Source organism: Siphateles boraxobius, unplaced genomic scaffold, assembly GCF_051911475.1.
Source record: "Siphateles boraxobius isolate OS27281-9 unplaced genomic scaffold, OSU_SipBor_1 130, whole genome shotgun sequence".
Classification (NCBI taxonomy): domain Eukaryota; kingdom Metazoa; phylum Chordata; class Actinopteri; order Cypriniformes; family Leuciscidae; genus Siphateles; species Siphateles boraxobius.
The window spans coordinates 31,327,831-31,355,778 of record NW_027508734.1 but is presented as its reverse complement, the minus strand read 5'-3'; the positions used below and the strand labels follow the sequence as shown (position 1 = coordinate 31,355,778).

Here is a 27,948-nt window from a genome sequence, read left to right as displayed (position 1 = left end):
TTTGCACAATGAGGATGTTTAATTCCATAATTTTTAGAATATTTGATTCACCTGCAATGTGTGAGAAAGAGCAGCACCTTTCAAAGTTTGCTTCAGTTTGTGTGGAAAGACAATCATGTTCCTGGATCTCCTCTAACTTAACAGACTGTTCAATCTTTTTAGAGGTGTGTATGTGCGTTTGAGATAATTAGCCCATGGAGACTCGTTTTCCCATTGTCCTCCCATTCAGCTTCCATCAATCAGTCACAAGAAGCTGTCAATCAATCATTAATCACAAGCTGAAGAAGTGGAGTTCCTGTGTGTACTTGTCAGTCATGGTTAGATGTTTTTAGACATTGTAAATGACAATTAGGAAGAGAAGTGTTTGTTGTTGTTGTTGTTTTTAGACTTTGTGTTATGCTTAGTGAAAGTAGCAAAATGTGTGTGTACGTGCATGGGAGTAGATGCATGCCACAATCAAATGCCCACTGACAGGAGCCATTTACGCATACATACAGATGCGTATGTTCGTGCTGGTGTCCGTGTTGGTGTCCGTGGCGATGTCCATGTCCATGGCGGTGTTCATGCCAGTGTCCGTACCACTACTCCACGGTCCTAGCCCTCCCCTGCCATTCAAAAGGCAGCTTTCTTCTCTCTTGTGCGTGCATTTTTTTATGCAGCGGCTATTTGTGTACGTGTAAGTAGCAACTAGATTTTATTTACACTGAGTGAAAATAGCAATAGATTTTATTTCCACTATATAAAAATAGCAATATTTTATTTGCAATTCGATGCTATTTATACTCAGAAATAATGGGAGTGTCCGTGCCGGTGCACGTTCTAGGCCCACGACTTCCCCAAGGTCCAGGCCCGCCACTGCTCCACTGTCCTGGCCCACCACTAATTCACGGTCCAGGCCCACCGCTACTGCAAGGTCCAGGCTCACCACTTCTCCAAGATCCAGGCTTGCCACAGCTCCACAGTCCTGGCCCACGACTTCTCCAAGATCCAGGTCCGTCACTGCTCCATGGTCCTGGCCCACGACTTCTCCAAGATCCAGGCCCGCCACTTCTCCATGGTCCAGGGCCGCCACTGCTCCATGGTCCAGGCCCACCACTGCTCCACGGTCCAGGCCCGCCACTTCTCCATGGTCCAGGCCCACGACTTCTCCAAGATCCAGGCTTGCCACTGCTCCATGGTCCTGGACCACGACTTCTCCAAGATCCAGGCCCGCCACTTCTCCATGGTCCAGGCCCGCCACTGCTTCATGGTCCAGGCCCACCACTGCTCCGTGGTCCAAGTCCGCCACTTCTCCATGGTCCAGGCCCACCACTGCTCTATGGTCCAGGCCAACGATTTCTCCAAGGTCCAGGCCCGCCACTGCTCCACAGTCCAGGCCCACCACTTCTCCATGGTCCAGGCCCACCACATCTCCAAGGTTCAGGCCCGCCATTGCCATTCGTAAGGCAGCTTTCTTTGGGAGTGTATAAATAATGGGAGTGTCCGTGCCGGTGTCCGTGTCCACGGTCAAGGCCGGCCACTGCTCCACGGTCCTGGCCCACCACTTCTCCAAGGTCCAGGCCCACCAATGCTTCACAGTCCAGGCCCACCACTTCTCCACGTTCTAGGCCCACGACTTCCCCAAGGTCCAGGCCCGCCACTGCTCCACTGTCCTGGCCCACCACTAATTCACGGCCCAGGCCCACCGCTACTGCAAGGTCCAGGCTCACCACTTCTCCAAGATCCAGGCTTGCCACTGCTCCACAGTCCTGGCCCACGACTTCTCCAAGATCCAGGTCCGCCACTGCTCCATGGTCCTGGCCCACGACTTCTCCAAGATCCAGGCCCGCCACTTCTCCATGGTCCAGGGCCGCCACTGCTCCATGGTCCAGGCCCACCACTGCTCCACGGTCCAGGCCCGCCACTTCTCCAAGGTCCAGGCCCACGACTTCTCCAAGATCCAGGCTTGCCACTGCTCCATGGTCCTGGACCACGACTTCTCCAAGATCCAGGCCCGCCACTTCTCCATGGTCCAGGCCCGCCACTGCTCCATGGTCCAGGCCCACCACTGCTCCGTGGTCCAGGTCCGCCACTTCTCCATGGTCCAGGCCCACCACTGCTCTATGGTCCAGGCCAACGATTTCTCCAAGGTCCAGGCCCGCCACTGCTCCACAGTCCAGGCCCACCACTTCTCCATGGTCCAGGCCCACCACATCTCCAAGGTTCAGGCCCGCCATTGCCATTCGTAAGGCAGCTTTCTTTGGGAGTGTATAAATAATGGGAGTGTCCGTGCCGGTGTCCGTGTCCACGGTCAAGGCCGGCCACTGCTCCACGGTCCTGGCCCACCACTTCTCCAAGGTCCAGGCCCACCACTGCTTCACAGTCCAGGCCCACCACTTCTCCACGTTCTAGGCCCACGACTTCCCCAAGGTCCAGGCCCGCCACTGCTCCACTGTCCTGGCCCACCACTAATTCACGGTCCAGGCCCACCGCTACTGCAAGGTCCAGGCTCACCACTTCTCCAAGATCCAGGCTTGCCACTGCTCCACAGTCCTGGCCCACGACTTCTCCAAGATCCAGGTCCGCCACTGCTCCATGGTCCTGGCCCACGACTTCTCCAAGATCCAGGCCCGCCACTTCTCCATGGTCCAGGGCCGCCACTGCTCCATGGTCCAGGCCCACCACTGCTCCACGGTCCAGGCCCGCCACTTCTCCAAGGTCCAGGCCCACGACTTCTCCAAGATCCAGGCTTGCCACTGCTCCGTGGTCCTGGACCACGACTTCTCCAAGATCCAGGCCCGCCACTTCTCCATGGTCCAGGCCCGCCACTGCTCCATGGTCCAGGCCCACCACTGCTCCGTGGTCCAGGTCCGCCACTTCTCCATGGTCCAGGCCCACCACTGCTCTATGGTCCAGGCCAACGATTTCTCCAAGGTCCAGGCCCGCCACTGCTCCACAGTCCAGGCCCACCACTTCTCCATGGTCCAGGCCCACCACATCTCCAAGGTTCAGGCCCGCCATTGCCATTCGTAAGGCAGCTTTCTTTTCTCTTGTGTGTGCATTTTTTTTATGCAGCGACTATTTGTGTAAGTGTAAGTAGAGACTTAGCAGAGTGAAAATAGAAATAGATTCTATTTCACAAAAATAGCAATATTTTCCTTGCAATGTAAATAGTAGTTAGATGTATTTATATTTGTAAATAATGGGAGTGCCTATGCCGGTGTCCGTGCCGGTGTCGATGTGTCCGTGGCTGTGCTGGTGTCCGTGTTGGTTTTCATGTCGGTATCTGTGCCGGTGCCCGTGCCGGTGTGTCCGTGCCGGTGTCCGTTTCCGTGCCAGTGTTCATGTCGATGTCTGTGCCAGAGTCCGTGCTGCTGTGTCCATGCCCTGTGTTTCCGTGTCGGTTTCTGTGTCCGTGCCGGTGTCCATGCCAATGTGTCTGTGTTGGTGTCAATGACTGTGCCGGTGTCCGTGCCGGTGTCCGTGCCGGTGTACGTGTCAATGTCCATGCCGGTGTGTCCTATCGGTGTCCGTGCACGGGCAGGCCCGGTACTGCTCCTTGGTCAGGCCCGCAGTTGCCATTCGTAAGGCAGCTTTCTTCTCTCTCTTTTTTTGTGCAGCGACTATTTGTGTAAGTGTAAGTAGCAACTACATTTTATTTACTTATTTTATTTTATTTAAAATAGCAATAGATTCCATTTCCACTATATAAAAATAGCAATATTTTCTTTGCAATAAGTGTAAATAGTAGTTTGATGCTATTTATACTTATAAATAATGGAAGTGTCCGTGTCTGTGCCACCGGTGAAAAATCAATCAATAAAAGAGAAACCCTTCAAGGTGCCAGAGAGACACCATTGTGGCAGATATTAGCAGGTTTGCTAATTTAGATGGTTAGAAGTGCATGATTGGTACAACCATTGACTGAGTCTGGAAATCATCTGGAAATTAGCTGAATATGTTTTTGGATTGGAACATAATATTACATTATGACAAATTATCTAAATGACTGAAACTCTTTAAACGGAAACATTTTTTTTGTGAGTCATTGAATCATTCACTCAACTTTTTCAAAACACGGATTCATTCAGGAATGTGAATGAACTACTGTGTGTTGCTTGGAGCTGTTTATGTTGACTGAGACAAAGCAATTGGGAATATTGAAGGGGCCGCAGCACTGCAGAATTTAGTTCCAACCCCGCTTCAACACCTATACCTGTCATTTTCAAATAAGCCTTATGCCTGGTACAGACAATTTCTGTAATTTCGGCAATCCTATAAGATCATTACAAATCACACGGTATAACATGGATCCAATAAACTTGGGTATGACATGTATGTATTGTAGACTGTTCGATGATGACACCTATTGAATCATAGGCTACGACGCAAGTTAGTATAAAAGAATAAAATAGCTAGTGGTAAACAAATAGAGCAAGATGAATCGCATTTTGGCAATTGTGGTTTTTATGTGCGCTGAAAAAAAGAGAAGGAACCAAAAGAGGACAATATAGACGCGGTCAAATGGAGCTTGAGGTAAGCAGTTTTACATTTTAGCGCCATGTCGCGTTGATCAATGCAATTTCATGCATTGCATTTTTATTGTTTAGTCAGTAGACTAGGTCACGGTGAGATGATCATGCTAAATTTCTGCCACTGTCAGAAAATTATCATAGGCTATATTTGGTAGCAATACAATGGCCGACGTTGTCTTGCTGGCCGACATAGGACCACCGTTTAGGATCCATGACCACAGAAATCACCACCATTGGCTGTCTTTCATCTGGGATGGTATAAAAACGTACAGTGTGTACCAGGCATTAAGGACAGCTGGATCAGATTCATTTAATTAGGGTTGAAGCTAAACTTTGGAGGACTGGGGCCCTGAGTTTTGCACCCCTGATTTAAGTTAGTTAGTATTAACCACTTCTTTGTTGATTGTTGTATAAAATATATTCCACTAGAAATCGTACTGTTGTTCGGAACATTATCTCCGCTGTGATTACTGTGACATATTTGCAACAACAACACTCTTGCTAGTGTGATATTTTAGCTGATGTTACAAATCTTTTTTTTCTTGTATGCTTTCCAAGATGGTCTTTTACGTCCACATGTCTGGTGATGGCATTGGCACTCTAAACGTGTACATGTCTACAAACTCCAGTCGCTCACTCTTACTCAGCCTCACTGGCAATCAAGGCAACTACTGGAGCAGACAGGAAGTACCTCTCTCATCTTCTGACAACTTCCGCATTATGTTTGAAGGCAAGGTGGGACTCAATACTCGAGTTCACATCTGCCTGGATGACATCATCTTCTCTTCAGGCTGTATTCTTAGTAGCAGATTTGAGACAGACACTACTCCCCGGTTACTCCTAGGTACTATTTCACAACATTACAGTTTTTATTGTATTTTTGATCAAATAAATGCAGCCTTGGTGAGCATAAGAGACTGCTTTCAAAAACATAAAAAAAATTCTGACTCCAAACTTTTGAAACGATAGTGTATATTGTAAGAGAAGCATCCAGTACTGGAAACATGAGCAGAACAAAATAAACATCTTTTGTTTTTATGCATTAGTAGAATATTTATCTGTGTGTGTCTTCACAGGATCCTGTCCACCTGGTTCATTAGAGTGTAACAATGCCAATTGTTACAAGCAAGAGCAGAAATGTGACTTTACTGATGACTGTGGAGATGGAACTGATGAGTTGGATTGTGGGACATCCTGCTCATTTGAACATGGGCGCTGTGGTTGGAAAAACAGCCTGGCGGACACCTTTAGTTGGGCCCTTGGAGTCGGCTCCATTCATATGATCAGACCTCCTCATGATCATACATTTAAAAATGAAAGTGGTAAGACTTTACTGTAAACCGCTGCATATGTATAACCAAAATGCATGGATCTCACATGGAGGCCTAACCAAACTGCCACCCAAAGACCTTCACACCCACATTAGACACATACTGTAAATAATGTGTCTACAGCTCATCTACCTGTTCAATAAGATTAAAGATAGAAAGAAAAAAATGTCAGTCATGTGTAATTACACTATTTTGATATTTCAAAACTCAGATTCATAATTGCATTCGAAATCCTAATTGCTGCACATCCTGCACCTGCTGCTTAGATGACTGAAATAAAGAAGAGAAACAGAAATGTATTTCTGTCGAAAGGTTTGCGCATCATCTGCATTTTTCTGGTAATTGCTGGTAGCATTGAGGTTTAAGATGTATTTATTTGCTTCTACTCATCTGTTGTAAGCTCCCTGGAAGACATCAGTACTTTGTAAAGGTTAGGTTTTCGGAGATGGGGTGATACTTGAACTAACTGCCATTCATTTAGCGAGAAAATTCGTTTTTCTTCTTTTGATGCATGAGTTCAACTGCCCTGCCTGTACAGCCTTAATGAATAATGGTAAATGAATTGCGCTTGCTTTCATCGGCTTGGCCCAAGATCCAAGCTTACCCCTGATAACAGTATGTTATTGGATAAAATAAGTAAGAGTAGAAGAAGGAACTGGTGAGAAGGTAGAGGGATGCTGGAAGAATTGTCACTGAGGCGACTCGAAGAATGTTACGCTTGTGTTAATGACTGACAGGACCAAATGATTCGGCTCCTCCCGAACTTGCATTCAGAACTTTTTTTAATGATGATACACCCAGTCTGGTGGAATGAAAATACATTTTCTAATTTCTCTTGTAAGCTGTAAAGACTTGCCAGTCTTCGACATGGTTTAAGATTTCAGAGCCCGTCTCTGTAATAAAGTCTCCTTTATTGATTTGGCGCCCTGCTTTACTCCATCTCAGCAAGATATCTTCATTATTCAAGTAGTTGTAAGCTTTCCATTCCTTGTATTTCCTTCAAGGTTTTCTAGCTTCAATAGAACTATGGAGTCCCAGGATCTCATTAAAGCTACAGTAAGCTGGGAAAACCATTATTGATGATGTTCAGATGTCCTTACCACATCACATTTGTCAATCCTGTTTTATCATGCACAGTCACAGTTTCACCTTATCCCTGTTTGAGTCCATCTGTTTGTCATTTTCAGAATTCCTAGACTTCCATTCGGTTGTGTGCCAGATTAGGTTTAGTGCATCTAAAATTATATAGGTTACATTAAAAATACTATGTCAAGGATAGTGTACTATTTCCAGTGAGTTGAAATACTCATGCATACATGTTTTTTAGGCTGATAATGCCCACAACCCCTTGTTCAGTTTTCCTAATCAATGGATGAGATGGAGTTTTCACTATACTTCAGGAGACTAAGCATGCAGAGTTGTATGAGTCTCTTAAGTTTAATTGGTAACACTTTACAATATGGGTGCACTAATAAGCATTAATTCATGCTTAGCTAATGCACAGATAATACTGAATTAATGTGTAACTAATGATTATCTAAGCTATTCATTAATGATTACCACATTAGGAACTAATTAAGAGTCTGTATGGTTAATGTATTAGTTCATACATTAATTGTTATTAATTAAATATGTAATTGTGAATTAATTCCCTAATAACTCCTTTTTTAACTAATAGTGTTAATTAATATGTTAATTACCAGAATGAGCCAAAGCCTTGTATTTCAACTTCCAGATAATACAGGTACATATTAATACATGATTAATTACTTCATTGTTAGTGCAAATTCATGTGTAAATTACTACAATTACTAAATGACTAGTTAATAATGATGTGCCTCAACAAGTAGAGTCATAACATAATGATACCTTTGCAAATCATTAGCTAATGATTAATTAAATCAGACAACTGGTAGTTGAAGTGCATAGCTTTGACTAATTGTGGTAATTAACACATTAATTTACACTATTAGTTAATAAAATATGTTATTAAGGAATTAATACACAATGACACATTGAATTAATAGCAATTCATGTATTACTTAATCTATTAATCATATAGACTCTTTATTAGTTGCTGATGCAGTAATAATTAATTAATGGTTTAGTTATTCATGAATCATACATTAACTCATGATTATCTGTGCATTAGTTAAACATGAATTAATGCATATTAGTGCACCCGTATTGTAAAGTGTTACCGTTTAATTAGTTACAAGGGTGCTAAAGAGAGTTCAAGTGTGTGAAGTTTGTGCCATTAAATCTTGACACTAATGCTGGATGAAGGAATTTTTTTTTATGATATAAAAGCTTTCACATATTGTAGGTAGAGCAGCACAACATTATTAACGTCAGTCTCTCTCTCTCTCTGCACAGGTCACTTTGTATATCTGGCAGCCACTCCTGTGGGATTGAAGGGTGATAAAGCTCACATGAGAAGTTCTGCGTGGAAGGAGTCTAGTGCCACATGTAAACTTGCCTTCTGGTACTATATTTCTGAAAAAGCCACAGGAATCATCCGTCTCTTTATTAAGGTACTTGACTAGATCTTAGAGGTAAGAAGAGTAATGTCCGCACACTGACTTTTATAGCTCCAAAAACATTTATTAATAAACAGCACACTGGAGATCTTACCAAGTGGAGCAAACATACGGTGCAACTGGAATATATCACTTAAATCAGGGAATGTGTGGAGGTCGTTATACAGTAGCTCTATTTGACATAAGCTGAAATTTACGACAGCAAGTTGTCAAAACTTGAAACGTGTTCTTGCAAGACTTTTCAGTGCTGTGTTATTTTTTCAGCTGTGATTCCTAGCTGAGATAAACCATTTAGCACTTCAAGTTTTTGCTCTGAAACATACCTCAAGGGGGTTATGATTATATGCAATAGATATCAGTTGCTGTAAGAAGCTCATCTAAGTCAGAATAAAGATTAAAAAATTGGAAGATTACGGGGATCATTTACTAAAAATAATAATGATTTGCATGGATAAATCTTTAATAAACACTGAAACATTCTATAAAAAAATATTAAAATAAGAATAAAATAATAGAAATAAGGGTCCCACTTTATATTAAGTGGCCTTAAGTACTATGTACTTACATTGAAATTTATAATTTGATACAATGGATTTATTGTGTACATACATGTTTTTACATTGTACTTATATTTTGAAAATACCTACATGTAATTACAGCTGTAATTAATTTATGTAATTACATTTGTAATTACACAGTTGACCCTTCCCTTACACCTTAACCTACCCTTAAACCTACCCATACCACACACACCAGCCCCTAACCTTACCCGTATCACATCTCAACAGCAGAAAAAGTGTTTTACAATACAACCTGAACACAATAAGTACATTGTACTTAATATAAAGTGGGACCAAAATAAGTATTGTAAATCTTGGTTTCATGATAACTTTAACAAAACTTGTCTATAGATAAGAATGCTTTTTTTTTTTGCTTTTTAATTGCTTTGTACTATTTTCAAAATGTGATTTTTTTTTTGCAACAAATTAAGTAACATGTCTGGATTTTACAGTATATGGAATTGAATCAGCAAATGTTGTAAGCTTTTTGCTTTCATTGTGATGGACAGACAGAAAATGAGCTGAGGGAGGTGTGGACAGAGCGGCAGATGCACAGGGAATGGAGAAGAGCGGAAGTGTCTCTGAGGAACCTGAGGAATTTTATTCTCATATTTGAAGTTGTACGAACACAAGATGTGAGTGGTGGAGCGGCTCTGGACGACCTGCAATTCATTGACTGTGCACCATGTAAGCACCCCCCCCCCCCCCCCCATTATGAAAGAATTTTTAGCTTTCTAAAAAGCTCTTGATGGATAATGTTTTATTGCTATTTTGAACTTGTTGAATATGGTCATACTTGCACATCATTTTGGATTTCACATATTTTCATTGTTAGATGTCTTATGTTTACATTTTTGTAATTAGATTACTTTTTATTTCTTTTTTTAAATTGCACTGTTTTGGATCAGTGAGACTGAAAGAATTCCCTTGTGTTTCAGGGGCTGACCATCCTGGGTCATGCCCCAGTGTCACAGATTTTGTGTGTAATAATGGAGACTGTATTGAGTATCATTTGGAGTGTGATGGTAAAGCTGACTGTTTGGATGAGTCCGATGAGTTAGACTGCAGTAAGTACATTAAGTACAGTACCTTAAAATTATTGTCTATTTATTAACATTGTCTCTTGTATGGAGCTAACATCTCAACTCTTCATTTGTTCTGTTAGTGATTGCTCCAGGAGCTTGTAATTTTGACATGCCTGGTGGCCATTGGCAGGAGACCTGTCAGCTGTCTCAAGATCCTCACAAAGACTTTGACTGGGATATAGGCTATGGCAGAATGCATAATGGGACAGGACCATCAGCTGACCACAGCCCCAGTTAGTATAACCTAAACTTTACAGTGCCCTTAAATTAGCTTGGTAATATCTCTATTCAACACATACATATCACCCATTAATAACACCATAAAAGCTTTATTTTGCTTTAAATGATTAGGAAAAAAACCCAAGAATTTCCCATGAAACAATGAATCGTTGCATGATTTAAAAACCAAAGGGTTAGAGCTCAGAAATATCCATCACCAAAAGCCCTTTTCCTACTTTGTTAGGGAGTGTAATTAACTTAAAGGTGCAATGTGTAAAAAATTTGAGTATCTATTAACAGAAATGCAATATGACATCCATAACTATGTTTTCAGTGGTGTATAAAGAACTTACTTAATAAACCGAAATGTTTTTATTACCTTAGAATGAGACATTTATATCTACAAAACAACAACCATTAGCAGTCAGTTCTCTCCTCCACACACACAGGAACCTAGGCCAACCTCTCCCACAGCCAATAACCTTCTCTCCTCCTCCTCTACACTAACCGACGAAGAAGTATCTAAACTTCTCCTCTCCAGCCATCCTACCACCTGCCCTCTAGACCCCATCCCCTCACACCTTCTACAAGCCATCTCTCCCACACTTCTACCAGCACTCACACACATCATCAACTCATCCCTCCATACTGGCATTTTTCCTACAGCATTTAAGCAGGCTCGGGTAACCCCACTACTTAAAAAACCAACATTAAACACATCACTTCTAGAGAATTACAGACCTGTCTCTCTCCTACCATTCATTGCAAAAACACTTGAACGAGTTGCTTTCAACCAAGTATCATCTTTCCTGTCTCTGAACAACGAGCTGGATGTTAACCAATCTGGCTTCAAGAAAGGGCATTCGACCGAGACCGCATTACTTTCAGTCACAGAAGCCCTGCGGATCGCTAAAGCTGCTTCCAAATCATTAGTTCTCATTCTCCTCGACCTGTCTGCTGCCTTCGACACTGTGAATCATCAGATCCTTCTGTCCACCCTCTCATCACTGGGCATCACTGGAACTTCCCTCCACTGGTTTGAGTCCTATCTCACAGGTAGGTCATTCAGGGTCGCATGGAGAGGCGAGATATCCAAAGCACATCGACTGACCACAGGGGTTCCCCAGGGGTCAGTCCTTGGACCCCTCCTCTTCTCCATTTACACCACATCACTGGGACCCATCATACAGGCACATGGTTTCTCTTACCACTGCTATGCTGATGACACCCAGCTCTACCTCTCATTTCAACCAGACGATCCCACAGTAGCTGCACGTATCTCTAGCTGTCTGGCGGACATCTCGGCATGGATGAAGGAACATCACCTGCAGCTCAATCTGGCAAAGACTGAGCTTCTCGTCCTCCCTGCCAATCCGTCTCTACAGCTCGACTTCACTACCCAGCTAGACTCATCCTCAATCACCCCATCAAGGTCAGTCAGAAATCTTGGAGTAATCTTTGATGACCAGCTAACCTTCACAGACCACATTTCAAAGACAGCTCGATCATGCAGGTTTGCAATGCACAACATCAGGAAGATCAGGCCTTTCCTAACTGAGCATGCAACACAACTTCTTGTCCAGGCCCTGGTTATTTCTAGGCTTGATTACTGCAATGCTCTTCTAGCTGGTCTTCCATCATGTGCAACTAAACCCTTACAAATGATCCAGAATGCTGCTGCTCGTCTTGTCTTCAACGAGCCCAAAAGAGCCCACGTCACTCCGCTGTTCATCTCCCTGCATTGGCTACCACTCGCTGCTCGAATCAAGTTCAAGGCGCTGACACTTGCTTACAGATTGTCCACCGGCTCAGTTCCCTTCTTCTTTCACTCGCTCCTACGGGTCTATATCCCTACCAGAAGCCTACAATCGGCCAAGGAGCGACGGCTCGTGGTGCCATCACAGCGAGGCACAAAATCACTGTCCAGAACATTCTCATTCACGGTTCCATGCTGGTGGAATGATCTCCCCACCCTCGTCCGGAATGCAGAGTCCCTGATAGCATTCAAAAGACAACTGAAAACTCATCTCTTCCGTGAGCACTTAACATAGAAAAAAAAAAAAAAAACTTTTTCTTGAAATCTTCGCTTGTCTGGTTTATGCTACTCTGAGCAATGTTTGAACTTGGTATTGCGTTGTTTTTGCCTCTCCATGATGACTCGCTTGGTTTAATCCTCAAATGTAAGTCGCTTTGGATAAAAGCGTCTGCTAAATGACTAAATGTAAATGTAAATGTACATAACCGCGGGAATCCCCTTCTATGAAGGTCGACATATTGTGACGTCATGTTTCTACCGTAGCCGACAGCGAACAAACAGCGCTACAGAGCGCGTTTCGTCACAACCTTGAAAGAGAAGCAGCAGAAAGCTAGAAGCTAGCCATAAACACCGTGAGTAGTGACTTTTCCCTTGTCAGTGGTGTAAAATATGTAGTTGGATTGTTTCATGTAACTTAGTTCTTCTCCCTCGCTGTGTTATGGCTTTGCTATGTGGGGATAAATGTGCTGCATGTTCGTGAGACAGCTGATTAGTACTCTTGTCATTGACCGTAAAACAGTAACGTTACAGGAATCACCAACCCATCGATCTTGGAAGCATTTTAAGTCGATCGCGAAGAGTTTTCAAAATCAGAGAAAAAAAGCCTATTGTGTGTAGTAAATGGTGTCTAGGGGATGCGGATTACGCTTTAACCAGCTCAGCCACAGTAACAGCTCATATTGAGCCAGCTAAACTTTTACTTTCCTGTTAGAAACAATATATAGTTGCATAGTTTCATGTGGTTCTTCTCCCTCGCTGTATTATGGGTTTGCTATGTGGGGGGAAATGTGCTGGTTACGTTTGTGAGACAATCAGCTGATTACTATTATTATATTATATATTAAGACCCTTGATCCTCATCTGACTATGGCTTTGTAAACTTTATCCATGATGTGGTTTATAATGGACTGTGGTACAGAAACAGTGACAATGTTACACATTCTTGGCTTACTCTAGCTATTCTCTGCTGTCTCAGACGACGATATGTTTGTCCAGTTTCAGGCACCGTAGCTTCTTCGAAAGGGAGGGGTGAGCAGTGGGCTGAGCCCTCAGTGCAACTCGCAGCCGAACCGCTAGATGTCGCTAAAAATCACACACTGCACCTTTAAGTTCTGGATTTCTGCCCCTCATATACTCATGCCCTGTTCTGCTGAAAGACCAGTGTCTCTCAGTGAAAGTGTTAAGTGTACATTATTGTAATTGTGAAAATGAGTCTGCCCTCTAAAAGGTGATTGATTTACTGAACTTACCATTGATTTTCATTCCAGACAAAGAGTCAAGGAAATTGCTATACAGAGTGTTTCTCTGAGTAAAATGGCGGAGTCGTGCAGTGAAATCTAATGTTTGCTGTTACTGTCTCAATCATAATACTATGATAATATAATCTCCTTTTTGACCAGATAAGAAATTGTTTCTAAGACTTTTACACCACTACACCTCTACAAATATTAAAGTCGATCATTTTTAATCTACCTCAGAACTTGATCTTCTGGTAAAATATCAATTTCTTTCTGGTGACGTGTGCTGGACTTCTCCAATCAATTAATCCGCTAAACCCGATCTTTTCTTACAAATGACTGTAAGCTCACATCCAGATCTGCCTCCTAAATTTCAAAATCCAATCAACAACCAATGGATAGAACTAAATAATCCCCACCAGAACACATCATCTGTCACTACTTGTGTTTCATCGCGACTTTAATGTGCAGTAGAGTTATTATGTGAGACTCTGTAATGAGAACTGTATTTAGAAGTTTAATAGTGCCTATAATCAAAGGAATGTCACCCTGTTTTTATGTGATAACAAGCTAACAGCACAAGCAAAGACACACAAATGTGTCTCAATAAACCTCCAGTTTTTTAATAAATAACCACGTTGCTTACCAAAAAAAGAGTTTCATAAGTTCAATACCTCATGGTAATTGTTCACACATAGAACATTTATTATAAATTAATTTATGTAACATTTAAGTATAAAAACGTAACATATGCTGGTGTGTTTTGCTTTGATTCATTTACATATTAAAGCTATTTTAGCATGCATCCTTAATCAAGTAAATATTTAATGCTGTTAAGACAACATTGGTTTACTCTTTCAGATGGAGGAGGGGGTTACCTGTTTCTGAACTCCAGTGCCCAGACAGAAGGAGACATTGCCAGCTTAATAACCCAGCTGGAGTTTCCTGCCAGTGTCGGTATATGTCATCTGCGCTTTTGGTTCCACATGTACGGCTCACATCACATGGGTACGCTGAAGGTGAGAGAATAATGTGCTTTAACAAAATAAGTTTTTGAAAGAGGTCTCTTATGCTCACCTAGGTGGCATTTATTTGATCAAAAATACAGTAAAAACTGTAATATTGTAAAATATTGTAAAAAATAACTGTTTTCTATTTGAATAGATTTAAAAATGTAATTTAGTGCTGATATAAAATCTTAAGATTTTAAAATATTATATATATATATATATATACACACACACACATATATATGTGTGTGTGTGTGTGTGTGTGTGTGTGTGTGTGTGTGTGTGTGTGTGTGTGTGTGTGTGTGTGTGTGTGTGTGTGTGTGTGTGTGTGTGTGTGTGTGTGTGTGTGTGTGTGTGTGTGTGTGTGTGTGTGTATTCACCTCTTCATTTTGCATTGTATGGCAGTATTTCAATTGCAATGGTTTAGGAGCACTGTGCAGGAGTTCAATGAATTCCCTTCCACTGCTTTCATTTTATATTGAAAATTGAGCTTTAAAGAAAACACTGAGCTTTGAAGGCTGTGTTATGAATTCTAGGTACTTTATTGCAGGTGTATACCGTGGGCCACAGTGGAACACCCTTACTAATGTGGGCAGCCTGTGGAAACCATGGAGACAGCTGGCAGTATGCTAATGTGATCTTATCAAATGCATCACCCTTCAGAGTAAGTATTCAGGGAGAAGTGGGAGCTGACCAGTGGACTGACATTGCTGTGGATGACTTCTCTTTCACTAGGCAATGTCTTGTTGGAGGTACAGAACTGCTGATTGCTTTTTATTCTCAGCTCTTCCCAAATTGAAAACGTCTCGGTTACGTATGTAACCCTCGTTCCCTGAGTACAGGGAACGGAGACGTGTCGTCGGGGGAGTTCCCTGACGAATTGGGATCACGCTAGGGAGACCAATTGCCTTCGAGTGAATTAAAACGAGCCAATGAAAATTGGCATGCAAGATTTGCATTCCGCGACCCGCCTACCAGCGCGGGTATAAAAGGCGGAAGTAAACATTGCGCAATGCTTTTCGCTGAGGAGCCGAACGGTGTCCAGTCCTCCGCGAAGGTACAGCGACATGGCGAAGGGACGACACGTCTCCGTTCCCTGTACTCAGGGAACGAGGGTTACATACGTAACCGAGACGTTCCCTTTCGTCCTGGGAACTCCGACGTGTCGTCGGGGGAGTTCCCTGACGAATTGGGATCCCTAATAAAGCGCCATGGTGCTGGCCCCTTCCAGCGCCCGGCTAAGCTACCCTGCAGCAGTTTCTTGAAATAAGTTGCGGGAGCTAGCACGGGAACCACACTGCTGTTCCGCAAGACCCGCACAGTGGACATTGGATAACACTGGGAAAGCGTTCCCCAAGAGAGGGGGAAAGCTGCGGAAGGCCCAGCCTGACTGACCAGGAATACACATATGTACTAGCCCAATGGGGTAGTGAAACATATGGCAGTCCCTGAGGTGGTCCCAATCCAAGGGAAATGGGAGCGCACTCAACAGGGATGACGAACGAGTCCGTCAAGGGGAAGACACGGCTAAACTGCACGTGGCATGATGGTTCACAGTAGAGATCACTGGAGCACCCAGTCTACTAACAACTCCTCACTAGAGGTAGCAGACCTGGCGCCGGGCGGTCCGCCACGCCCAGCACCGGAGGGGTGAAGGAGGAACTCACGAGGCTCACCAACGTAGGGCGCCATACGGAGCAAGAAAGCACGTATCCGCTGTTCGAGGCGGAGTGGCGTAGCAAGCCGACACAACTTATTCCCTCGACCCACTGGCCGTAGCCAGAACTCGGGAGGAAACAGGTTCCACACGAAGGCTATAGAACCTAGCGAACGTGTTCGGTGTCGCCCAGCCCGCAGCTCTACAGATGTCTGTCAGCGAGGCGCCTTGAGCCAAAGCCCAGGAAGCGGCAACACCTCTAGAGGAGTGAGCGCGCAACCTGGGAGGACAAGGCTCACCCAGAGACTCATATGCTCGGGTGATAGCATCCACTAACCAGTGGGCTAACCTCTGCTTGGAGACGGCCTTCCCCTTCTGCCGGCCTCCGTAACAGACAAAGAGCTGATCTGAGGTTCTGAAGCTTTGCGTTCTGTCAATATAAACCCGCAGGGCGCGGACAGGACAGAGAAAAGCTAGGGCTGGGTCTGCCTCCTCCTGGGGCAGCGCTTGCAGGTTCACTACCTGGTCCACGAAGGGAGTGGTAGGAACCTTGGGCACATATCCGAGCCGGGGTCTCAACACAACGTGAGAAAGGCCTGGCCCGAACTCTAGGCACGATTCGTCGACCGAAAAAGCCTGCAGATCCCCGACCCTCTTGAAAGAGGCCAATGCCAACAGGAGCGCTGTCTTATTGGACAGGCTATTAAGCTCTACCGTCAGCAAAGGCTCAAAGGGAGGACTTTGAAGAGCTCTAAGTACCAGAGCAAGGTCCCAAGAGGGTACCGAGTGCAAAACACGAGGTGGATTTAACCTCCTGGCACCCTTAAGGAATCTGATGACCAGGTCGTGCTTCCCCAAGGACTTACCTTCCAGTGCATCGTGATGCGCGGCTATTGCGGCGACATACACTTTGAGGGTGGAGGGAGACAGCCTTCGCTCCAACCCATCTTGCAGGAAGGAAAGCACGACTCCGATCGGGCAAGTTCGGGGGTCCTCCTGACGGGAGAAACACCAATCGACGAACAGGTTCCACTTCAACGCATAGAGGCGCCTCGTAGAGGGGGCTCTAGCGGAAGTGATGGTGTCTACCACTGCCTGTGGCAGACCACCTAGAACCTCCGCGTCCCGTCCAGGGACCAGACATGGAGTTTCCAGAGGTCTGGACGCGGGTGCCATAGAGTGCCCCGTCTCTGAGAAAGAAGGTCCTTCCTCAGAGGAATCGGCCAAGGAGGGGCTGTCGCGAGGAGCATGAATTCGGTGAACCAAGTCCTGGTGGGCCAATACGGCGCCACAAGAAGGACCTGCTGCTCGTCCTCCCTGACCTTGCACAGAGTCTGTGCAAGAAGGCTCACTGGGGGAAACGCATACTTGCGCAGGTCCCGGGGCCAGCTGTGAGCCAGGGCGTCCGTGCCGAGGGTCCCCTCGGACAGGGAATAAAACCACTGGCAATGGGTCGTGTCCGGAGAGGCAAACAGGTCTACCTGTGCGACTCCGAAGACACTCCAAATCAGCTGGACCGACTGGGGATGGAGTCGCCATTCTCCTGGCAGGGGAGGCAGCCGTGAGAGCTCGTCTGCCACACGGTTGAGCTCCCCTGGAATGTGAATGGCACGAAGCGACCTCAGATGCTTCTGACTCCATAGGAGGAGGTGGGAGGCGAGTCGCGACATACGACAGGAGCGTAGACCACCTTGATGGTTGATGTAAGCAACGGTCGCAGTGCTGTCCATACGGACCAGTACGTGCTTGTGTCTGAGAACCCCTTTGAGGCGACGCAAGGCTAAGCGTACTGCTTGCAACTCTAGGCAGTTGACATGCCAATGCAGTTGAGGCCCCGTCCACAGACCTGAAACTGCATGCCCGTTGTACGTGGCCCCCCATCCGGTGGCAGAGGCATCTGTGAAAACCACAGCATGCCTGGAAACCTGGACTAAGGGCACTCCGGCCCGTAGAAACGCAGGATCCGACCACGGGGAGAAGGTTTGGCGACAGTGCGGGGTCACTTTGACCCGGAACGTGCCGCTGTGCCACGCCCACCTCGGGACTCGATCGTGAAGCCAGCGCTGAAGCGGTCTCATATGTAACAGGCCGAGCGGCGTTACTGCGGCTGCGGCTGCCATATGCCCCAGGAGCCTCTGAAATTGTTTCAGTGGAACCGCTGTCCTGCCTCGAAAAGACCTGAGGCAGGTGAGCACTGACTGGACGCGTTCCTCCGTGAGGCGCGCAGTCCGGGCGACCGAGTCCAGCTCCATCCCGAGATAAGAGATCCTCTGCACGGGGCAGAGTTTGCTCTTGTCCCAGTTGACCTGAAGCCCCAACCGGCTGAGGTGCCGAAGCACCATGTCCCTGTGATCGCACAACACATCTCGCGAGTGAGCTAAAATGAGCCAGTCGTCGAGGTAGTTGAGGATGCGAACGCCTTGTTCTCTCATGGGAACAAAGGCCGCCTCCGCGACTTTCGTGAAGACGCGGGGTGACAGGGCCAGCCCGAAGGGTAGGACTTTGTACTGATACGCCCGACCCTCGAAAGCAAACCGAAGAAACGGTCTGTGTCGAAGGAGAATCGAGACGTGAAAGTACGCGTCCTTCAGGTCGATCGCTGCAAACCAATCCTGGGGACGGATGCATTCGAAAATGCGCTTCTGCGTGAGCATCTTGAACGGGAGTTTGTGCAGGGCCCGATTCAAGACCCGCAGGTCCAGGATTGGCCGTAACCCACCGCCTTTCTTGGGTACAATGAAGTAGGGGCTGTAAAACCCGGACCTCATCTCGGCAGGAGGGACCGGCTCGATCGCGTCCTTCGCCAGCAGGACATCGATCTCTTTCCGCAAGACAGGGGCGTCCACCGACCGCACACGGGTAAAGTGGACGCCCCTGAACTTGGGAGGCCGGCGTGCAAACTGAATTGCATAGCCGAACCGGATGGTGCGGATGAGCCATCGGGACAGACCCGGAAGCGCTTCTAGCCAGGCTTCCAGATACCGTCCCAATGAACCCACCCGAACCACCGGCGTACCTGCGGAGGGGCAGCGAGGTGGAAGACAGGGACCCGGCTCTGGTGGCGTTGTAGCGACCGAGAGCGGGGGTCTGGGTGCGCCTGACACCAACCTGCTTCCAGCGAGGGGCAGACGGCAGAGAAGGCTCGTGGGCGTTCTGCTGCGGACTGCCCGGTGGCGAGAGGAGGGGGAGAGACGAGGAACGAGGCCCTGACTCCTCGTATGCTGGTCTCTGCGCCTCCGGGCCCAGCTGCAGACCGGAGCGACGCAGCTGAGGCTGCGTCACTGCTATCTGCAAGCTGGGGAGAGGGGAACGGGAGTGGTGCAGCTCGGGGGCGGCACGCACTGCCATTCTGACCCTCTCGGGCGGAGGAAACTGGTCTTATTATACTGCCAGTCTCGACCGTGAGGGGAAACGAGGGACGAGGCCCGGGGGCATCGAGTCCTGGTTTCCCCTCACCCAGCGAGAGACGAGAGTGACAAGGCCGTAGCCCTCACTGCCATCTGAGCGCTGGGGCCCGTGAACGACTCAGAGGAAATGGACTGCTCAAACTTTGGGTACCGCTGATTACTGGATAACCAGCGGCGGAACAGAAACTAAATTCTCCACCCGGCCCTCCCCCGGGGGAAGGAGTGGTGATGACACGCACTCCCAAAGAGCAGATCGTCACATACTCTGGGGCGCTCCTCTCAGGGTTGCTTCCCTTCCCTTGGGAAAAACAAACTCCGAGCGGGCTGGTTTTGAGGTGCTTCTGGACCACCAGTGTGGACATCGTCTAACCGAGGGCCAGCGCTGTGACTAATCACGGTCAGTCACTAAGCACAGCTCAACCCCGAGTTAGAACTACGCACGTGCAGTGGTAGTGAGAGAGGAAAAACTTCTGCAGATTTAGGCATGTTTGGCTTGCCATATTGGCACCAAAACGCTTCCATACTGCCAAAATTCTTCACACACATCCAGGCGCTTTAGAACAGCCCAGGAAAGTGTGGCTGTTAAGTCTGAATCTTCAGCATGAGAACACGACATTATAGTAGGAACTCAGCATCATTTTCAGAGTACAACAGCCCTCTCTCCGATGTAGCGATCGACATCTGTCCTCCCTGGGGCCCCGAATGAAATGCTTGGTCCCTCATGAGAAGGACCAGAATCCCATCCGAAAGCCTCGACGGCACACAGCACGCTGAGCGGCTCAAGCCTTTACGAGAAAGGGGAGACGAGCAGCACGCCGACGTGGTCATGCACTCCTGAGAGAACATGAACCACCCACGAACGCAGTCTCAACACACTGATTAGGCATGTGAAACAGTGATCGTGGCCGTCAACCAGGCATGCAAGATAGTGAACGTGGCCATCGCTTCGATGACACACGGCACGCTGGGCGCTCAAGCCTTCAGGCAAGGCGAACAACGTGCCGACGTGGTCATGCTCTCATCAGAAAGCATAAACCACCCACGAACACAGTCTCAGCATGTTTGCGATGCGCTAGAGGAGTGAGTGGTTCGTGCTCACTGAAACCCTCAGATCACCAATGTTATTCGCCAAAGTAGCCCTCCTCTGGTGCACCAGAAGAGAAACTAGATCGGGAAATAAGCAAAGGGACTCACCTCATAGAGGCACGCGAGTCTTGATCTTGACCACGCATCTTGAGCGCCGAATGACGCGCGCTGGGTTGCCGTGACAACCCGCGCTGTCAGCCGGCGCTCGACGGCACACGGCACGCTGAGCGGCTCAAGCCTTTACGAGAAAGGGGAGACGAACAACGTGCCGACGTGGTCATGCACCCCTGAGAGAACATGAACCACCCACGAACGTAGTCTCACACACGGATTAGGCATGTGAAACAATGAACGTGGCCGTCAAATAAGGACAGGGAACGATCGCATCCAGAAACACACGAGTGAAACGTCATCCTGAAAAGGACGCGATCTTCACTCGTCTTGCTCTTTCAGGAAGAAAGTACTCTCTCTATCGTGCTGAAGCACACAGGGACCCAACGCGGCAACACAGCGGGGAAACTGCAAGCCCGCTGTGCGCACTCAACCGTTTACCAGCTGTGAAAACAGCTTTTGAATTAACAGCATATAGACGCAGCCGGCAGACAGGAACCGCGCGGTCGCTGAAACGCCATCTCACCAACACAGAGAGATCCCCTCCCGAAACAGCAGACTCGTAGCAGTAAGAAAAATACAATCTTAAAGCTCACTCACTCAGAGAGGACACAATCGGTCGGCTCCGAAGCTAAAAGCATTGCGCAATGTTTACTTCCGCCTTTTATACCCGCGCTGGTAGGCGGGTCGCGGAATGCAAATCTTGCATGCCAATTTTCATTGGCTCGTTTTAATTCACTCGAAGGCAATTGGTCTCCCTAGCGTGATCCCAATTCGTCAGGGAACTCCCCCGACGACACGTCGGAGTTCCCAGGACGAAAGGGAACTGGGTTTACCATTTTGTTTCTCTGTATGTTCAGGTCCAGTGACCCCTATCCCCCAAACATGCCACATGGAGCACTTCCAGTGTTTGTATCTGTTTGAGTGTATACCACTGAGTTGGCACTGTGATGGTGAGGTAGACTGTCTTGACCACTCGGATGAGGAGATGTGTGCGAGCGCGGCTCCTGGCACTACGCCACCTCAAACAGGGTGTGAGACAGGAGAATACCGCTGCATGAACAACAGCTGTATTCCTGCACTCCTGCGCTGCGATTCTGTTTTAGATTGCCCAAATGGAGAAGATGAATATGGATGCCGTAAGACCCAAGCACAAATCTGTTTAAAATACATTGTAGTACATCATAGCTGTAATACAAACAGATTAAATTATCTCTCTGTGTCTCTGTAGCGGTTAAGATATGTGAAGAAGGAGAACTAGTGTGTGAGGCGACTGCAGAGTGTGTAGCGTATCAGAGTCGATGCAACAATATTGTTGACTGCCATCCTTTTAACTCTGATGAGTCCAGCTGCTATGGTAACACAAACACATTCATTCATCTAACTTTTGTATTTAAAGGGGTCCTATCATTCACATTCATTTTTTGCACTCAAAAAACAGTTTTGCTGCTATGCTATGAGGCATTATAAGTTATCATCAGTGTTTCTGGTGATCTGTTGGAAATAGAAATGTGCAGTATGTGTTGAAAGAACAGCATTTATTTGAAATGGAAATCTCTTGTAACATCTTCACTGTCCTTTTTGATCAATTAAATGTATCCTTGCTGAAAAAAGTATAAAAAAATTAAAATCAAAAGTACTTACTGACCCCAAACTTTTTGAACGGTCATGTATGTGATTTTGTTTTTTAGGAAGTATATTTATGGGATTTCATTATAATCGTGTTTTCATAATCATCTGGGTGGAAAAATTATTGTGGTATGAAGTCACTAAGCATTGTTCATCAGACAATGTATAAAAATATGGAAAGAAAAATATCAGTAGTTGCTTCTCTGACTTAATTCCCTAAATGAAGGGTAAAATTTATAGCTTAAAAATGTATGAACAGCATAAAGCCCATCACATTAAAGTGACTTTTTAGGAGTTTCATAATATATTACCTCTCATTAAGTGGGCACTTTCTTCTGGGGACTATCCCTGCAATTATCTGATTAAAGGAGCTGTGCCCCAGGAGCACCGTGGGGGGTGAAGTGCCTCGGTCAATGACATATCATTAATGGGGACTCTCTTGTTAAGGGTTGCCCCCAATTGTGTTGTAACCTGCATCGTTACGCTGCCAGCCCATAACTTAAACCACAATGCAATCTCCCCAGATGTGCATTAATTAATAGTGTGAAATTAGGTCCTTATAGGATTTTATTGTTCACTATGATGATTTTTTTATGATAAGTCAACATTATATGTGGATGTGTTTTATTTTTCAGAGTGTCCCTTTGGGTACTGTCTCAATGGAGGAAGATGTGCAGTAAAGGAGAATGGACCAGTGTGCATGTGAGTTCCCTTTCAAGGGAATGAGACGTTGCGTGGAGACGCGGTGGGAATGCCTCTGCGTGTTTGTGTCGTGAAGCACGTGTGAAATCAGTCCAGTGGCATAACAGAATGTCATAGGCAGGTGACGTCATCAACCAGGAAACTTTGAGGAGGGCGCTTCGGCATCCGTTCCCCATTGTTCTTTTTCTGACCTCCACACCGAGGTGTCGAAGACAGGTGGAAGAAACTTGTATCTTATCGTGTTTTCAGCCCCCAGACCTCCAATTATTCAAACATCATGGGGCTGAAACACAATGGCTATGGGGCGATGCCCAGGGCTGAACCTTGCAAGCTATCTCTCCCCTGAACCAACATCGTCCCTTAAATCCCAGACGCAATCCACCAAGCCATTAAGAGCTACTTCAGAGCTGATAGATAAGGCGTATTCGGCCACACAATGTCAATACTGTAGACATACCAAGCCGCCCTGCTAAGAGAAATTGATGAGGGCGAGGAAGTAAGCACTGAAGCCATTAGAGAACTGAGTTGGACTAAAGATTTATCTCTCCAGGCCACCAAGGAGACGGCCAATTTAGTTGGCAGCCCTGGTGGCCATGGAGAGAAACCTATGATTAAATCTGTCAGGAATAAAATAAAAATATAAAAGTTTTCTTCGGAACGCCCCGCTTTCCCCTCCTGGCCTCTTTGGCGATGCTGTCACCTCAGTCATCAAGAGGTTTCAGGAGTCAAAGAAGTTGCATTCCAGAAGTTTATTTCTCTCCGCCCTTGCGTCTCTGAGGCTGCTAGATGCTCACTTTAAAGAAAATCGTGTCACAAATCAGGTCCGAGGACTGGTTTGTCACGATAGATCTCAAGGACCCATACTTCCATGTCTCCATCCTTCCACAACACAGGAAGTTCCTGAGGTTCGCTTTCGGGGCGAAGCGTACCAATATCAAGTTCTTCCTCTTTGGCCTAGCTTTATTGCCCCGCACGTTCACAAAATGCTTGGATACAGCTCTGGCTCTGGCTTCCTCTGCGACTCCAGGGCATTAGCTTGTTGAATTACATCGACGATTGGTTTATTCTAGCTCAAATCAGATCACATGGAAGTTCAGCATCGCCCTTATGAGGAAGTTGGGGTTAAGGCTCAACGTCAAGAAAAGTGTACTTCTTCCAGCTCAGAGAACCACTTTTCTAGGCGTGGTTTGGGATTCGATGACGATGCAGGCACGTCTCTCTCCCACTCCATTCTCTCAGCTTCAAAGTTTCAAGGACTGTTGGGTCTCATGGCAGCTGCGTCCAAGTGATACCTTTTGGCTTGCTGAACATGAGGCCCCTGCAGTGGTGGTTCAAAACAAAAGGGGTTCTCCCCGAAGGAAAACCCGCTTTGCATGATCAAGGTCATGCGGCTATGTCTCTGGCCTTGGTTATGTGAAAAAAAACCTCGGTTTCTTTCCCAAGGCCCTGTGTTGGGGGCTTCTTGTCGTCGGGTAACGCTTACATTGGATATATCCCTCATGGGCTGGGGGGCGATCATGAGTGGTCGCTCGGCTCAAGGTCTGTGGCAGGTCTGTGTTTCTAGCACTCAAACACTTTCTCCCAGCTGGCCAGGGATTTGACAATTGTAATAGAAGGCCAGAAGGTTCCTGGAAATTCCAGAACATTTTCCTCACCCTTAAGACTGTTTTCCTCCTTGCCATTTCGTCTCTTAAAATATTTGGAGACTTACAGGCCTTGTCGGTAGCTCCTTCAGCCTAGAATTTGCACTGGGAATGGTGAAAGGCTGGGTAATATCCTATGGTCCCCACCAATATCGCAGGGCCTATTATGCTGCAGGCCTTCTGTCCTCCAGCCTTTTTAACATTAGACCAAGAGAAACTTAATCTGCTGTGCCCAGTCAGGGCATTAGATACATTGCCTACGTCCACAGAGCTGCACTGTGGCAAAAGTCAGAACAGTCATTTGTCTGTTTTGGGTCACCCAGGAAAGGGTGCCCAGCATCTAAGCAGAAGATGAGTAACTAGGTAGTCGAGGATATCTCTCTTGCCTATGAGTTGGCTGGTCAGCCTTCACATATGGTTGTTTGGGCCCGCTTCACTAAGAATATGGCCGGGAGTTACCTTCAAGACATCTGTGATGCTGGAGATGGAACGAGACGCTGCGTCGTCCTGTAATACTCCTTGCATGCCTGTGATCGACTTGCTTCAGCCTATTAGAAGTTAGCACTGTTTGCTCCAGGTATGCTTTATAGCTTCCTGTTTAATGACGTCACCCACCTATGAGCTTCCTTAACGCCAGTGGACTGATTTCACACATGCTTCACGATGCAATCACGCAGAGGCGTTCCCACAGCGTCTCGACGCAGCATCTTGTTCCCTCTTCAGCGTACCAGGGTTGCAGTCGTGACCTGAGACGTTCCTCAAGCACAATAATGCACACACACAAATAAATATATGCAACAGAGGTGGATCCCAAAAGATTAATAATGAAATTCAAAATTTTTCAAAAGTAATAGTGTATTTGGTACCACTTTATATTAAGTGTCTTTAACTACAGTACTGACATTTAAATTAATCATTTGATACAATTCTCTTATAGCGTACATGCTTGTTTATACATTGTACTTTAATTTAAAGTAATTAATTACACTGTTGATACTTTTCTTTACACCTTAACCCACCCTTAAACCCAACCATGCCGCCAAATCTGTCCCTAACCTTACATGCATCCCACCTCAATAGCAGCTAACGTGTTTTGCAATACAACACAATAAGTACATTGTACATTGTTTTATCTTAGTAATCACTCCTTTTGTACTCATGCCTATTAACATTTTATTGAAATGTATTATAGCTGGTAATACAAATTCATGAAACGTTTAGCTTTGTTATATATATGAGGCCAAATATATTATGATTTTTGTTGGACTACAGAAAGTGTTTGCTAAACGTCTTTGTAATTATGGTTTAAAAATACCTAATATCTCCTTTCAGTTTTACCTGGGGAAAAAAATCCCCACCTTCACCTGTCGGTCATGGTCAGGTAGATGACAAGACCCTGTTGGAGATCTTTCACTGAATTATTCATACTGTTCTACTGTGCAAGCCAAATAACACATTGAAATGTGAGCAAGTTATACAAAGAGTATCAGCACCCTGGCCCTCAGTTTAAACATGTACTTTTCAGTGGACTGCCAAAGCATGCTTTCTGTAATTACTGTTCTCCTTGTGCCAAGAAACACAATCTTTCTTCGTTTGAATGTTTTGAATTAAATGCTTTCTCTGTCCTTGTCTTTCTCTTTGTAATGATGTATGTCATCAATAATAAATTACGAGAATTACTTAAGTTGCTTGTTCACAGACACTAGTGTATCTGTGTGCATGAGGTTGATTTCAGAATAGCTTAAGGACTATTCATTATGTGAAAAGATCTTCCCCACAGGCAAAAAAAGGAAAGAAAACACAGGGAGAAAGTAAAAGAAAGGAAGGGACAAAGAAAGAATGTGTGTCTTTTTCTCTTTTCAGGAGCCAAGGGATGGCTGTTGCTGATATTAAGCTCATGTGGATGTCTCCAAGCAAATTTTCAAATAATAAAGCAATTATTTATTTATTTTTCTTTTGGAAAGTTGATGAGCCAACATTCCCTTTTGAATCATCTCTGCCATTCAAAGTCTGTGTGTGCGTGTTTGTGCAATAATGATGTTTTTCTGTCTTTCTCTAGTTGTCCATCACAGTGGACTGGGAATCGTTGCCAAGAACAATCATTTACTCCCACAACATCTGTGATACCAGATAGTAAACTAGGTAATTGGATGGGTGAGTATGCTGCTTATGCAGTTATTTGAATATAAATGTATTTTTTTCCCCATGCAGATAATCAACAATATATATATATATATATATATATATATATATATATATATATATATATATATATATATATATATATATATATACATACATACAATAATATGTGTCATTTTGAACTCTGCAGCTGTCAGTGTTGGACTAAGTGTAACTGTGATCCTGGTAGTCATTGCAACTGGAGTCATTTTGTTCTGGTTATTTCAAAAGAGACGTTCACAAAAGTAAGTCCATTCACATTAAGATGAACAGTACATAATTAGAAAGTGTCTGTATACATGTGTTGGTATTGACTGCTTTTTTCTTGGCTGAAAAGAGACCCCGGCCTTAGTCCTAATGAAGAGTTGGATAGCTCAACATTTGACTTCCTAAAAAAGGTCAGTCATATACCTTAATATTTAAATTTCATGATCAAATGAGTTGATTTCTCCGACAGCTTATATTATGCAATTGTGTGTTTGTTTATTAATAGAGATCTTCATTTTCACTGCCTTGTTTTATATGTTGGATTTATCTCCTTATTCCCTAGACACTCATTTTCCATTTTCTTTTTTTCCACTTACTGCCTGTTTTCCACTTTGGAGCGAACAGTGTTATTCAGTCATTTGAACTGCTCTGCAGGTGTGAGAGAGAGTTCTGTCTGAGTTGATGGGAAATATTGACCCGCAAGCCTAAGTTATTTTGTTTGTGTTGGTGTGAGCATGTGTGCATTTAACACCTGCTGTATTCTGCATGCGACATGCAGTGAGGGGCAGTTTTCAGTGAAGCCTGGCATATTTTAATGACTGACTGATATTTCTCCACATTTTGCTCAGTTATACATTCATCTCAATGAGCTGCTTAAGAAATGTAATTCAATGGGAGCCCTAGTGTTTGATTTTGTCATTCTAGTCACTTATTACACTAATGTAATGTAATAGGAATTGATTTTGCTTGAAATTTGACTGTGAACTTCGAAGAAACTATATAGTAATTAAAC

At 45.4% G+C, this 27,948-nt stretch overlaps 1 protein-coding gene across 1 annotated transcript in view; it reads left to right on the top strand.

Annotated features, from left to right (window-relative positions):
• malrd1 (MAM and LDL receptor class A domain containing 1) overlaps positions 1-27,948 on the top strand; it is a 70,944-nt gene that overhangs the window by 37,097 nt on the left and 5,899 nt on the right. The window contains exons 19-32 of the mRNA XM_077229213.1: positions 5,073-5,358; positions 5,591-5,836; positions 8,222-8,379; positions 9,455-9,632; positions 9,884-10,012; positions 10,111-10,263; positions 14,384-14,541; positions 15,083-15,284; positions 21,654-21,932; positions 22,025-22,150; positions 23,058-23,124; positions 26,827-26,921; positions 27,100-27,193; positions 27,286-27,346. Coding sequence (XP_077085328.1) covers positions 5,073-5,358; positions 5,591-5,836; positions 8,222-8,379; positions 9,455-9,632; positions 9,884-10,012; positions 10,111-10,263; positions 14,384-14,541; positions 15,083-15,284; positions 21,654-21,932; positions 22,025-22,150; positions 23,058-23,124; positions 26,827-26,921; positions 27,100-27,193; positions 27,286-27,346 — 2,232 coding nt within the window. The remainder of the gene's footprint in view (positions 1-5,072; positions 5,359-5,590; positions 5,837-8,221; positions 8,380-9,454; positions 9,633-9,883; positions 10,013-10,110; positions 10,264-14,383; positions 14,542-15,082; positions 15,285-21,653; positions 21,933-22,024; positions 22,151-23,057; positions 23,125-26,826; positions 26,922-27,099; positions 27,194-27,285; positions 27,347-27,948) is intronic.